At 42.6% G+C, this 13,853-nt stretch overlaps 1 protein-coding gene across 4 annotated transcripts in view; it reads right to left on the reverse strand.

Moving 5' to 3' along the window:
- greb1l (GREB1 like retinoic acid receptor coactivator) overlaps positions 1 to 13,853 on the reverse strand; it is a 60,855-nt gene that overhangs the window by 19,734 nt on the left and 27,268 nt on the right. For all 4 annotated transcript variants that reach the window (XM_064346919.1, XM_064346914.1, XM_064346918.1 and 1 more), the window contains exons 2-11: positions 11,574 to 11,661; positions 8,378 to 8,537; positions 7,695 to 7,898; positions 6,959 to 7,135; positions 6,234 to 6,410; positions 5,883 to 6,005; positions 4,086 to 4,217; positions 2,013 to 2,168; positions 1,566 to 1,685; positions 265 to 399 (exon numbers count right to left, since the gene is read on the reverse strand). In XM_064346919.1, the coding sequence (XP_064202989.1) occupies positions 265 to 399; positions 1,566 to 1,685; positions 2,013 to 2,168; positions 4,086 to 4,217; positions 5,883 to 6,005; positions 6,234 to 6,410; positions 6,959 to 7,135; positions 7,695 to 7,898; positions 8,378 to 8,534 (1,381 nt within the window). In that variant the 5' untranslated portion in view covers positions 8,535 to 8,537; positions 11,574 to 11,661. The remainder of the gene's footprint in view (positions 1 to 264; positions 400 to 1,565; positions 1,686 to 2,012; positions 2,169 to 4,085; positions 4,218 to 5,882; positions 6,006 to 6,233; positions 6,411 to 6,958; positions 7,136 to 7,694; positions 7,899 to 8,377; positions 8,538 to 11,573; positions 11,662 to 13,853) is intronic.

The following is a 13,853-nucleotide window of genomic DNA, read 5'->3' on the forward strand; positions in this document are numbered from 1 at the left end:
CTTGATTAGGTCAAACTGGCACAGGAATACAGCAGTCTAGCTCAACTTATCATGCCTGAATTGTGAAAAAAACATGTTCAATTAAAAAAATAACACAGACACACGCACGCACACACATACACAACACAAATATTCATAAAAGATGCTAGAAGGTAAAAGGAATTCTCAGCTGTAGGCCTCAGAAAAGCTAACTTTTTTGTCTTAGTGTGAGAAGCAACTACTGGCTGTGATAGGTGCAGGTTTTTGTCACATGACAATATGCACCTATGAGGATGACGGGCCGGACGCCAGAGATGCTGAGGAGGTTGTCAGGGACTATGACAGTCTCTCCGGCCGGGAGGGGCTGGGGCTGTAGGACTCCTGATGGCGGTGACCGAGGGGTAGGGACTGGGTAGGATTCTGAGGACAAATAATGTGACACGGACATTCAGAAACTGCACAGGTACAAAAGCAAACAGACATTCTCAGAAACACGCACAGTTGACAAGTACTACCATTTGAAGGTCAGTATATACTTGTATAATCAATGAAAGGCAGAGACACTGTTAACACATGTATGAAAGCAAGCCTGGATCAGATCAGCTGAAAAATATGCGCACAAGACCTGCCATCTCATTACTTTCCCCCGCTTTCTGATTGGAGGAGCAAGCACATAAAAGGTCCCTAAAGACACTACACCCCCCCCCCCACCAGTCCAGTGGAGACCTCCTTGAGCCATCCAATTTCACATTTCTTCTGCACTGACCTCTGACCCCGTTCCCATGGAAATACAGGATCAATGGTTTCTTGACCAAAGAAAATGCCATAGCCCTTTTCCCATGTCAGGGTGGCTGCCTGGGACAGCTACTTGAAATGAAATCAATAGATAATACAAGAGACATCTATATCCCCTGCCCACACAAGGACACACATTTAGTAGGCCAAGGCTGCGTTAAGTCACTGTAGGGAACAATTTAAGGCCCTGTATCACACCAATACACTTTATTATGGAGGAGCATTGACTACACCGGTACAGTCTCATAACAACTTAGTATCCATTACTGACAAAGGACCCCTATGATACTCCCACATCGAGTATTGAATAATAAAGTACGGTATGAATTTGGAAATTATTATGAGAGCCAATTATGAAGCAGTATAGTCCAATCAATATATTTCCTCCTTAATATGGATTAGTTTTGCCTTGTTACACAGGCCTTGATCATTGTAAACCATTGACTGTTTTTCTGTAATTTTGGATAATAGTGCTGCTGAAAATGCTTCTCTTTTTTATGACATGTACACTAGAAAGAATTACACTTGTTACCCTTAGAACCCATATTAGTTCTCTAGGTTGACACTTGTTTTATGTTTTAACTTAAATTCTGATGGTCAGTACCTACATTAGGTAATGCATAACATGTTCACAATGTAAGTACAGCACCTCAGGCTCAACCTCACTATGAGAGCACTGTATGTTCATTTGGGACTAGGCTCCAGGAGTCCTGTTGGGTGAGTGTTGGATAATGAGGGTTGCAATCGTGGGTACTGGTCGACAGGGTGGTTTGGACCCGACTGGCTCTTACCCGACAAACGGGCCATGGGCCTGACGGCTGGTGCTGGAGCAGCGGGGACGGGCACAGGAGACCCCGGGTGCCAGCTACGATGGCGCTTCTTAGGGGGGCCCGAGTTCATGGCGGATGAAGCTGGTGGGGAAACAAAAAATGGGCAAAGGATTCAACCGTGGACTGGATGAGCAGGGTATGAGCCAAACCACAACACCTCTTCCCAAAGCACAGCCCCATCACTGTTCTGGGACATTGGGTTTACTCCAATTTGGCCAGTCTCTAGCCAGTCAACCAAAGCCAGTTCCTGTAACCGGCTTCTCAAACCTCAAACCCCCATAAAAGTAATAATATTTTAGCGCTGATGTAAGATGAGTAATCAGCTCAACAGGCAAATATCCTGAAACTTTATTTACTTGTTGAAGACAATGTCATCTCTGCATTACTCCCTGTAGGGGTGAGACCCACCTGAGTTGTGCTGGGCTGGTTCAGGCATTCGGTATCCAGTGCTCTGGCTGATGGCCTGGGTCCCTGTGGGTGGGGCTATGGAGGGGCTTAGCATGCCCACTCTTCCTCCATTGGTCAAGCTGCTGGTCAGGCCATTAACCCGCAGAGCAGTGGGAACTGCAGTTCAACCAAAACATAAATTCACAAAATCAGCTGCCCATTTTTCACTTAATCTTTTTTCAGTAAAAAAATCCTTTTTCATCTATTATTCTATTGCTGTGTCCCTTTAATGGTCAATTTGTAAAACTGGATTCCACATGAATGAACCACAGCTAGAAGAGATATTAGCTAAGGTCTCTGACCCTAAAAAAGCCCAGAACCTTTTTAAACACACACGCAATAATAATAAGAATATGCAGCATGTCATCGAATGTATTATTTTTGTTCATAAAACAAGTACACACACATATATATATATATATATATATATATATATATATATCATTTCAATATATTTAATTTATGCCTGCATAATGCTGGCATAATTATGACAACATCTGTTTATTACCAGAATTGAAAGCTCATGACAAGCATTATACATCTCTGTCATAACGCATGCTGCATATTTTATGAAGAACATTTCAAATTAACTGTCACAAAGTGTCTTTTTTATTGTCAGTGTAGTAACATCTGTATTAAACTAATACAGTCATGACCAACCAACAACCAACTGTCACTGTTGTTATGTCTCACTTTTTTTAATGTAACTACAAATAAGAACTTATCTCTATATACCTTACATTCATGTATTTATTATAATAAATATATTTTAACAGCTAAACAGGCAGTGTGGCAATGTACAAGGTCTGAAATGATCTGCTGACATAATTAGAATGCACGGCTCCCTAATAACCATCCATAACAAAAACTTGTCATTCAGAAAGCGTACATGAAGCCATGCCGATATTGGCACCGAGCTTCAGCTGCATTAATACAGAGTTTTGCAAACTGTTTAAGAGGAAATGAGAGTCGATGAGGACCGGTGAATTATTGATTTACTTTCTGCGGAGGGTTATCGATAATTCATTGGTGCGGCGTGTCACACGTCAAGCGTTCACAGGGCCCCAGCGACACGACTGTAACGATCTGTTTACATGGCAGTGGCCGTCGGCCTCGTTATCTTGGAAATGGTCTAACGGCCTCAACAGCAGTAATGCACTGAAAACTAATTATAGGGTGTTTCCTTGGTGTCGATGTCGTCGTATCCAGGCAGTAGAGGCAGCTAATCCTAACGACCTCCACCAAAGCTCCCATAACCCCTTGCATCTGTCCAAATAAACATGCCTCCCACACGGTACTGTTATTGCATGTCGTTTTAAGCACATTTTTAATTTTAAATATATTTACATAGATATGACAGGGAACGAATGCGTGATCATGTCCTTTTTCACTTTTATTTCCATTCAATATTTTTTAAGGGGTGGTTAAACTGTATTTTGGACAGTACAACTCTGGCCTCTCAGTCTTTATTAATTCTTTCTAGCCATTACTTTTGATGTGACAAAGGTCAAAACATATAGGATTATTTTACCTTTGACATGAAATACAGGATTTCAGACAAAAAAAAACAATTGTGATAATTTCAATAATTTCAGAAATTCATCATAAAATGAGCAACAAAAACTGCAGTGAGAACAAAAATGAATCGTTTGGAACAATTCAGCATATTTCAAATTGCCTGTAGGAATGTATCTTTGATTGAGCATGGAATAAACTCACTGGTTGTAATTTAGGTGAGAGTGCTGAGTGACAGGAAATCCCTGAGGCAAGTCAGCCATTTTGAATACAGAGTACATAAACGGAATGAGAATGCGTAAGAACATTAAGATGCCCCTTCATCCCATTCACAGCACGCCTGTCATTTTAACAACTGCCAAAAAAGTATAAAACATACAACATAGCCTGGTTTTGAACAACCCAGAGGTCTCAAGTTGTATCATGAATCCTGGTATGTAATCCCATGAAATAACAACATTCTATCTGTGTGAAATAAAATAGGAGAGGATTACTCCACATAAAGAAAAAGCCCTGTACCTATAGGCAAAGTCTTGGTCCCTTGGGGTGGGGTCGAGTCCCTTGGCTTGGGGAATAGGCACTCCCTCGCCAGGTCCTGGCCCACACGTGGTCCGGTGGTAGTTGTGGATTGGCTCCCAGTCAGAAGGGAATCTGTGGGGACACAGGTTGGGGGGGTTGGGTCATTGTGCTTTAACAACTATCCTATAGGACCACAGAAAAACCTGGTTCAATTGGACTAATCCTCCAGTAAACAGACCTGTGGTCATTAGCACCAGCTGTGAGTACGTTTATTCTTAGCGTAATTACTGCATAAGACATTACTGTGCTAAATGACATATTACTAAATTTAGTAATGCACTCTGGTTGGAACAAAGGGCAGTTAAGCTTCAACAACACCCCTTAACATGCCTTTAGTTAAATTATGACCCAAAATGTTTTTTTTACAACAATGAACAGCATTCATATATTTTTCAAATAACACCTTGATATCACAATTTTATGTGAGTAATGAACAAAATAACACATTCTGGCTTGGTCTTAAAATTGCCAGAACCTTGATCAAGAAAATAATTCATGATGAATTCTGCAAAGTAACTACAACAAGGTTGCCATAGCTAATTTAGCTACCTATAATACAGTCCCATCACCATTAATAAACATTTCATTTAACCTGAATGAACATTTATCATAAAGCTATTTAAGACAGTGCTAGAAACTAATAAATAACAACACATAAAGATTTAACAGAATCGAAATGCAACAAGCTAAATGTAGTTACAAAATTTTGTCATCAATTTTTTAAAAAGGCATAGTACAGATGGCCCATGGTATCATTTAAAACAGTGTGTGACACAATTCATCACTATCAATAGCTGCACTATTGCTTGCGTCTTCTCTCAGACATGCTGTTTTCCATCCGAGCACAGATGTGACTCATCTCTGCTTTATGCACTCTTTTTCTCCCACTGCTGTTTGCTAAACACTCGGAGCTTCCTGCCAGATGTCGTTTGAGACAGCACGGGTCTCTTATCCACGTTTTTGTGCTCCATCGCAGTCCTTCCTGATGGAGCGTGACCACCCGAGCTGGTAGCAGGATGTTTGGCCAGGCGTTTGATAGCGGGCTGGGCCCTACCGCCAGAGCGTTTCAGCACTCCTGACTCAAACCGCTAACTCTACGCTGTCTGTAGCTAAGGGCGTCTGTCTAATGAGTAAATTAATAAATGTTCGCTCAGCAAACTTTGAGATGCTTCTAACTGTCTGGCAAATTCACCGCAAAATGGCTCCAAAAAGGCTCAAAAACATCTCCTATGAAATGATGAAGAATTACAAAGCTGGCCCCTGTGGCGGAACGTCACCCCTCACTGTTTAGGGTTGTAAGGCTTCTTTATTACATGCATGCATGCATGGAGAGATCTCTACACGCAGGACAGCAAAACATCCCTGGGGGAAAGGGCAATGCTTATTGGTAAAAACACAATATATACACAAACCTCTAGTCATGTACGCCATAGTTCATCTAAAGCTCATCTAAAATTCAGTGTTTTCTCTCTTCTTATTTCTCTTTTCACTAAGTAATACAATCAGCAAAAGCACATATACACTTACACTATACACTTGTATTGAACTTCCACACCCCCCATATCACCCATATCTTCCTCAAATTTGGTATGATCAGTCCCAGCTGTGGGCTTCACCTATTGCTGGAAGAAAATTGTTCTAAAGCATGCTTGCTGGCCCCACCTGCACCAGAAGCAATGCTAATAACCTGAAGCGACAGTGTCATCGCTCTCAGCCACATGTCTGTGTGAGGCCCACCTGAGGGAGAGAAGGGGGAGGAGTCACGGCCGCTCGTCACCCCTTTATCCTGGTTTTTTGGTGAGGATGAGGAGCTGGGCTTTGACGGGGAAACAGTACTGCCGGACTGCTTTGTTTTACAGTCTGAAGTAGAGAGAAAAAAAAGTACTGCATCAATTATGTCTTCTCTGCCATTGCTCATACAATACTTACTGGTTTTTCTGAACTACCACAAAAATGTGTAAATTGTGACAAAATGTAATACTGTATTAAATGTAGAATTAAGGTTCAAGTTAACACTGCTCAACTGGGTAAAAGAAGAAGAACTCAGTTTTGTGTTTTAAAGGCAGGTAAGAACAGCCCCTGTGTCACCTTTCCAGCAGATGAGTGGTCCTTTACACAGAGCACCCTGAGAGTTCTGCACAAGGTAGTACTTTAAGTGCTTCTGTTTCTTAGGTTGTGTGGCCAGCTTCAGGTTGATGTGGTTTGAAAATTCCGTGAAGTAGCGGAACCCCTTCTCCCCACAACCCACGCAATTCCCTGAAAATCCTGATAGGACACACAGAGAAATGCACCTTTGTTTTTACAATCCATTCTGAAGAAGGAAAACAAGGGATTTTGCACAGGAGCAATTCTTTCTCATTTTGTTCCAGTTAATTCAATATGAATCTCTAAATGCTATGAAAACAATAACAGGCTCAACACACAAATTATTTAATAACATGAATTTTACATTTTAAAAAAAGGCTTCTGTTTACTTCCAAAATGTAGAAAGCTTAATGAGATAGCAACATTTTCAACCAATCCCACTGGACATAATCAACAGTGAAGAAATAAATGATTCAGTAAATCTAAAGTAAACTTGCAATGTGAACATTTTCTGAAATGAAAAACAAGCAGGACTAAATGTTCCTGTTCCCAGAATAGTCCAAGCTGCTAATGAACAAGAAGTCCCTATGAGGAGACACACCGCTATTAAAACTAGCCGATGCCTTTAATGTGATTTCAATATTGGTTTTAATGAGGACAGTTTATCTCCGTAAAAGCCCAAATCCCCAGACAGCCATTAAAGGAGCCCTTTGTCTTCTGGTACTGACCTAAAAGTGCATTTTTCCCGTTGTCGTCCGGCAGAAAGCGCCTGTCCACTAAGCAGACCAGTATGTGTCCGGGGATGTTGGGTGACTTAGCCCCAACTAGTTCAAACCCGGCAGGAACCTCGATATGTTCCGTCCCCATGGAGACCAGACGCAGGTCTTTCCCGGCCTGGCAGAACCCTAAGGACACAGAGCAGACTCTTCATTTTACCATGCCAAGTCTGGAATAGTGTAGCAATATTCATTTATGCTAGCGCATGTTACTAGTAGCAGTTCTTATAAACCAATACATGTTACAGTAGCAGTACATTTTTAGTTTCATTTTTATCACAAGCATTCATTACATATCAGCACAGGCCATTTTCCAAGCTAATAACAACAACAACAACAACAACAACAACAATTTTGGTACAAATGCAGGTAAATACATATCAGTAATAGTTCATTATTTGTCAGATGTACAATACATTATGCAAATATAATGAAAAACTATCATGTAAGTGTGACGCTCCTGCTGTGGTAGGATATTAGAGGCCCAGTAGGTCTCTGTGTCTTGGAGTTTCTCTCTGAATATGCAGGTCAATACACTTGTTCTATAACAAAGGCCTGTTTAAAGTTCATTACTGCCAGTGTGCACTTGACCACTCCAGCACATATAAATCGTGGAAGTACAACAGTAGGCAAACAGGTGACATGATGGGGAAACGAGATGCAGTGCATTGTGGGATTGCAGGTGTACCGTCCAGGGTGCAGGAGCCATCAGGGGGAGGGCCCTGTAGGTAAGGGATGGGGGTGGCGCTGGGGTCGGAGGCTTCCTCGTCCTCGTCCTCCTCCTCATCCTCCATGTCCTCCTCCTTGGTGCTGTTGGAGGCTTGGCTGGGGCGGAGCTCCTGGCCAGTCCGCTCCGAGTACTGCAGGGAGATCTCCATCCTGGGCTTCATGTCTGTGAGGAATGCAGCCAAGCAAATTACAAATGAGCACCAGTATCACCATGCTAAAGAAACACAGGGGACTCTGGGTAGAAGATCAGAATAATTGTGGCTAATTTTTATTACACTTTTGTATTTGAAGTCAGATCTGTTGTACGTCTCTTTCAGAGCAATTCCAGAGCAATAAAATTGGGGGTTACCTTTCGGCCATTGTGTTTTTATTGTGATCAATGGGCGGTTTTAAAGGCCATAGTTAAGCCCCCCATGCAAAGAACAGGGGTGCGTTCAAAAGGTCATGCATTAGGCTGTCGGGTAGCATGGCCGGCTAAAGCGCTCAGCGATTTTCCCCACGGTCTAAGTGGCAATCCACGACATCGCTGGTGCAGAATGTGGCCAGCAGCCCCGATTCTACAGCTCGAAACCGCGAAGCGCATTCGACAAGCTCTGGACTCCACTTCCCATCAGGCCCTTTGGAAAAGCCGGCTGCGCCTACCTTCGGGGTTGCCGCGGTAATGCTCTGGCTCCAGGTAGAGCTGGGTGAAGAAGGGGCGCGGAGCTGCGCTGCTAGAGCGCAGGGAGGCCTCAATGGAGCTGTGGAGCGCCTCCTCAAAGCGGGCTGACTTCAGCTGGCCAGCATACGAGTTCCCCATTCTCTGCAGGGGCAAACGAGACATCCAAACAAGGCATCAGCTGCAGAGAGCACGTAGCACGTAAGCACAATCCACCTCCCCCCGCGTCACATCAATGACAAGTATATGAAAAGTGTCTGAAGATCTGCTTCAAGGTCATAGTATCCTGCTGAAATGAGAGGAATGCAGAGAGACAGAAGGCTGACCAGGGGCACACCAATTTAAACGAAGCCACTCCTACTTGGGGCAATAGAACACACCCCCTAACAACCAACTGGCAAACGTTAGTGAGGACAAAGGTTAAAGGGAAAATGAAATAAATCTCAGACTTTTCAAACTGGGAGATTGTCACACTACATCTGTTGCTTTTGCAGAGAATTGCATGGCATAGAGATACGTATGGATGGTTATGGATAGATTATGTTTGTTAAATTTAGTTAAAATGCACACTACTCTTAATATACTCCCCAAAACAAGGATTTATTATGTGCTAATGTTTCAGTCCAAATGGTTTACTGAAAAAGGTACGAATAACAAACGTCAGACATAATTATTTTGGGAGAGTACGAATGCACGTTTACTTTTTTAATGATCTATTTTGTCTCTGCTTAGAACCCAGATGCATGTTTTGCAAAGCTCAGCACAATTAACACATTTGAGAATGGTTACGTGAGTCAGTAATTTTAGGTTTACATTGAGAGAGGAAAAAGTTACATCCAAGTGAATGAGAAGGAACCAAAAGCACTTCATGAGGTTTCAGGTTTCATGGCCCCATACGGTCTACCATTGAAACAGCTGTCCTTGAACTGAATTTGGCAAGGGGCCGGACTCCCAGCAAGAGAAGGCAGATTGTGCTGCATCTTTGCTTTAGAGAGGATTGGTGCCAAGCTCTCTTTGGCCCAATTCAAATTCACAATATTGCCACGTACTCTTCCAGCATACATTATTCTTAAACTAATAAGCTCATGAGTACCAGGGAGCACAGTTTAAACCCACAGTCTGGTGGTTACATGTGTAGGATTTAGTAAAAGGTTACCATTTTGTTTTTTCCCCAACCATTAGCTTTTTTACTCACAAACTGAAATGTAAGCAGCCTGACAATCCTGAGTAGTTTGAAATTTTAATAAAAACCCACTGAATTTTCAGACATGAGACAAATATCCACGCCGTTTATTTTTGGTTACCATTTAAGATTCTAAGATTCTAACTTTCAAGAACCTTGTGTGCTTCTTTCTTCATTTATGAATCCTTGTATTTACAACTTTGAAACTACTATAAACCAACAAGGGCATATTTCACAAGCCCTGAATGGACCTGAGCAGTGATGAAATTATACAGAAGTCATCGGCTGAATGGGACATTAGGGCTAATCAACAAACACAACACCCCATCTCAAATATCAAAAACACAGCGCTTCAAGAATAAAGTCCTTCGTCAATTGAAATAGCGGGTTTAGACAATGTTTAACAGCGCTTTATCAGTTCTTTTGGTGATGGGCTGAAAAAAATAAATCGTGGCAGTTTCAAGGGCTTGTGTAAAAAACATTTTTTGGCAGCACATTGCAGTCACAGCACTTTGGAAAGAGGATACCAGAGTTGGGGTCAATTCCATTTAAATTCAGTAAAATCCTCGCAGAGCATGATAAACTGAATTTCTATTCGTTTCCTTAATTTATTGACTTCAAATGGATTTGACCCAAACCTTGAAGGATACCGTCACTTCAAAGTGTACAGTGAGATGTTTTTTATCAATGCCTATCACTCTGCATGATATGTTATCATAACTAACACGAGACTAGATGGATTTACCATGAGGTAAGTATTCTGGGAATTTGGTAAGATGTTTTTCCCCAAATCTAGCTGGCCCAGACTATTGAGGAAAACACAGACATGCGCTGGGGTTGGAGGCAGACCTTCACCAATCTGAAAAAGTCCGGAAGGACCGGTCACTATGCAGGACCGGAGCACAGATAGTCAGCCAGAATGAGCCGAGACCCAAGGCTCGTCATTGGCTGGATCCCCGCAGGAGCCCAGAATAACAGTTTCCAGCCCTGCTTTGACAGCGATAAGCTGCTTAACCCAATGGAATCATGGTTCTTTGGTGCTCACAACCAGCCATACAGAAGCAGAAAGAGGGAGAGACGGAGAGGAGGAGCACCACCTAAGAAGTTTAGATGACCTCCTGTCTGTTGCAAAGGCCTTAGACATTAAAGGACCACACCCAGGGCCCCACATGCCCAAGAATACATCACTCCGGTCCTTGTGTGAAGATAAGAGAAAAGACCAAAAGGAGATGGCAGTACCTGCACTCAAATGCCAGAAATAGGTCTGTCATCAATGAGATCTCCGTTTACCTCTCCCATGCCATTCCTGAGCTCCCAGAAACAAAAGCATCACCGATAAGCTAACCCTGGGTGGCAGAGCTAGACCACTGTACACTGACCCAGGGGCATTGGTGAGAAACACAAAGCACGCATCAGCAAAGCTTTGATTAAAGGCTGTGGGAGACCACGTTTCAGGGCTTTGTACAAGAGGTTTCCGGTAAAACTGATCCTCTTAATTTGGTTACAATTTCATGGTGCAAAAATGACATTGTTTTGCAAAAAATTCTCTTTTAAAGGCATTTTAAAAAAAATAGCCTTTGGGATCTTCAGAGCAAAGAATCTCCAATACAGTTCATACTGTTTGTACAGGGCAAATTCTCACACTGCGTATTCAATATCTGAAAGCTCAGGGAAAACAATAACACACGTGATCCGGCCGACCAATGGTGACTTCATAACTCGGCCGACCAATGGTGTAACTTCATCACTCACTCAGTCAGTCACAGACATTCGCGTTTGTAGGGCTGGCCCCGCTGTTGCGTTCCAGCCAAAAAAGTGGCAATGACCCCAAATGTATCAAAGCATATTCCTGAAACCCCACGCTGTACAGCACCTCTCCACCACTGGCATTCCAGCGACCACTTTTCTTCACCGTATTCCACAGACACGAGGACAGCAGACCTCATACAGAGCTTCTTACAGAGCACGAGAGACGCTGGGCGTTGGGGTCCAGTTACCTTGCGATGTGGCTCTCAGATGCAATGGGACATGTTCATCGCTGCCCCCTGTAGGTCAGGTCAGTGCTCAACTGTGCCACTCTACCATCTGGGGAGAAAAAAAATAAAAATGAGGTGCTGCCATATGAAATGCCAGGAATTCCCACAACATAAAGCCCTTTCAGTGGGAAAGAATAAGCATTTTCTGCAAAAGGAATAATAATTAAATGAAATGGTGATTATTAAAAATATAACTACTCAAAAAAACTACTGAATGTGACCACTATGCAACATGCAAGCCTGAAAGCTACAACCAAGTACATTACGGAAAAGGGCTACTGAAACACTTCACTTAAATAAACTGTTAAAAGATATCTGCAGGGAAACTGCTGCTTGGCTCTTTCTGTTAAGGCACTGTTCCATTAGATCGAGTGTCAGCATACTGTCCTGTTCAGCTGCACATGACGCTTCTTCCTCCAATCCATGTGTGTACGAACTCAGGTTGCGAGCACAGACTAACATCACATGCTTCAGGAGAGCACACGTTTGTTTGTATTTAACTACGCATTTTTACTGAACCAAATCGGCAATAGATGAAATTGCACACTTCCTTGACAATTATTCTGTTTTTAACATTCTTAGCTAACGCTATAACTTGAAATACTTATGACCTCAGTGCTTCAGGTGGTTAGATGAATGAACTCAATATGCATAAAAGATCAAAGGTCATGGAAAGGTGAAAACACAAAAGGGCGCTCTTATTTACCCAATTCTGTTTGCACTGCACACTAGTAGACTTGATGGTACATACTCACCAGTGTGCTTACAGTACATAAAATACTTGCAAGCACACAATATTCTTGCACATAGTATGCAGCCAAGAACATATATAAATATAATAGGTACTGACAACAGTGATACAGAACACACAGCAATGTTTACCCAAGATGAAACCAGCAAAGCCTTGCAAAGCGCATTATAGCCACCGACTGTCAGAGGGTTTGAACTTCATCCTGCCAAACGTGGGTTAATCTGACTGAGAACGGCATCTGCTCTGACAATGAGTGCAAACTAGGGATTTGAAAACCCTGCTTTGCCTTGACCGTATACAGTACCAGATTACCCTTGGTGAATGATTACCCAAAGCTGACTGAGCTAATCAAATAGCTACAAGCTGAATACAGGGGGTGAGAGAAAGGACAGAAAGCAGGGTAGTTTCAGAAGCAGAGCCTGACTATCAGAGAGCTACTTCAGTGGAAAACACTCAGACAACGGTCCGGATAAGGCCGGAAATAATAAGGCCGAAAAACATCTTCCAGCCTGCATTACGGAGAGCTTCAGATTGTTTTTGCCTCTGATTTGAAGAACTAGGCTGACAGAGCAGCTGAGCTGTGTGAGATAACCAAGGGAAAGACTTGTAATCTTGCTGGTCCTTCAGGCGTGGTCGGCAGGGGCTGCTGATCCCTCGCCACCTGAACACTGATTGGTGCCAATGACATTCAAGTGGCTCTCGACCAACTGCTGAACTGGCAGGAGACTTTGTCTGTCAGCAAACAGAACTATGGGTAATGTCACACAGAGATGCATTTTCTCCTCTTTCAAAAAAGGATTCAGAAATGGATTTCAAAAAAAGATCATTTGTTAGCATTTTTGCTGCTGATGAATTAATTTTCCTTTTGGCCACAATTTTTTTTCACCAATCAACTGAATTTTCTTCAGTTCTAACACTGTGCGATACTGCTATGGTGGCGTACACACAGTGAATGTGAGTACGTAAGATCTCGGAGGCCACATCTGTTTTCCCTGTTCGAGACTATTTAAGTGTCTCAATTTTGTAACTTAGCAACACGGCCTATTTTTTTGCCAGTTCTGCGTGGCCGAATGCGGCACATCTCCTCATGCAGTTTGAACAGTTTGTTCAACATTTATTTGTTTAACAGGTAATTTCAATGAATTACATGTGTTTTAGTCCGACCTCAGCCCCAAATTACAATCGCCACGGTTGTTTTTCCACCTCAACACTTAACCTCAACATAAAGCCAGTTCTAGTATTGAATAGTAAAACAGCCAAATTCAACTACCCCAAATCCCTCCCTTCCCTCTCCATGCCCCCCCCAACCACAATTTCTTTCCACTTCATTTGCATAATGACAATACATACAAACGCTTTAGCCACCTTACACCACTGCTACATTACTGATAAATACAAAGGGCACTACTTATTGACTGCGCTCTGCATTTAAATAATTGGGAAAACGTACTGTACATGGAAGCAAGAGGAGGCTTGCCGTCTGACCCTCG

The sequence above is a fragment of the Anguilla rostrata genome, chromosome 8 (genome assembly GCF_018555375.3).
Source record: "Anguilla rostrata isolate EN2019 chromosome 8, ASM1855537v3, whole genome shotgun sequence".
NCBI lineage: Eukaryota > Metazoa > Chordata > Actinopteri > Anguilliformes > Anguillidae > Anguilla > Anguilla rostrata.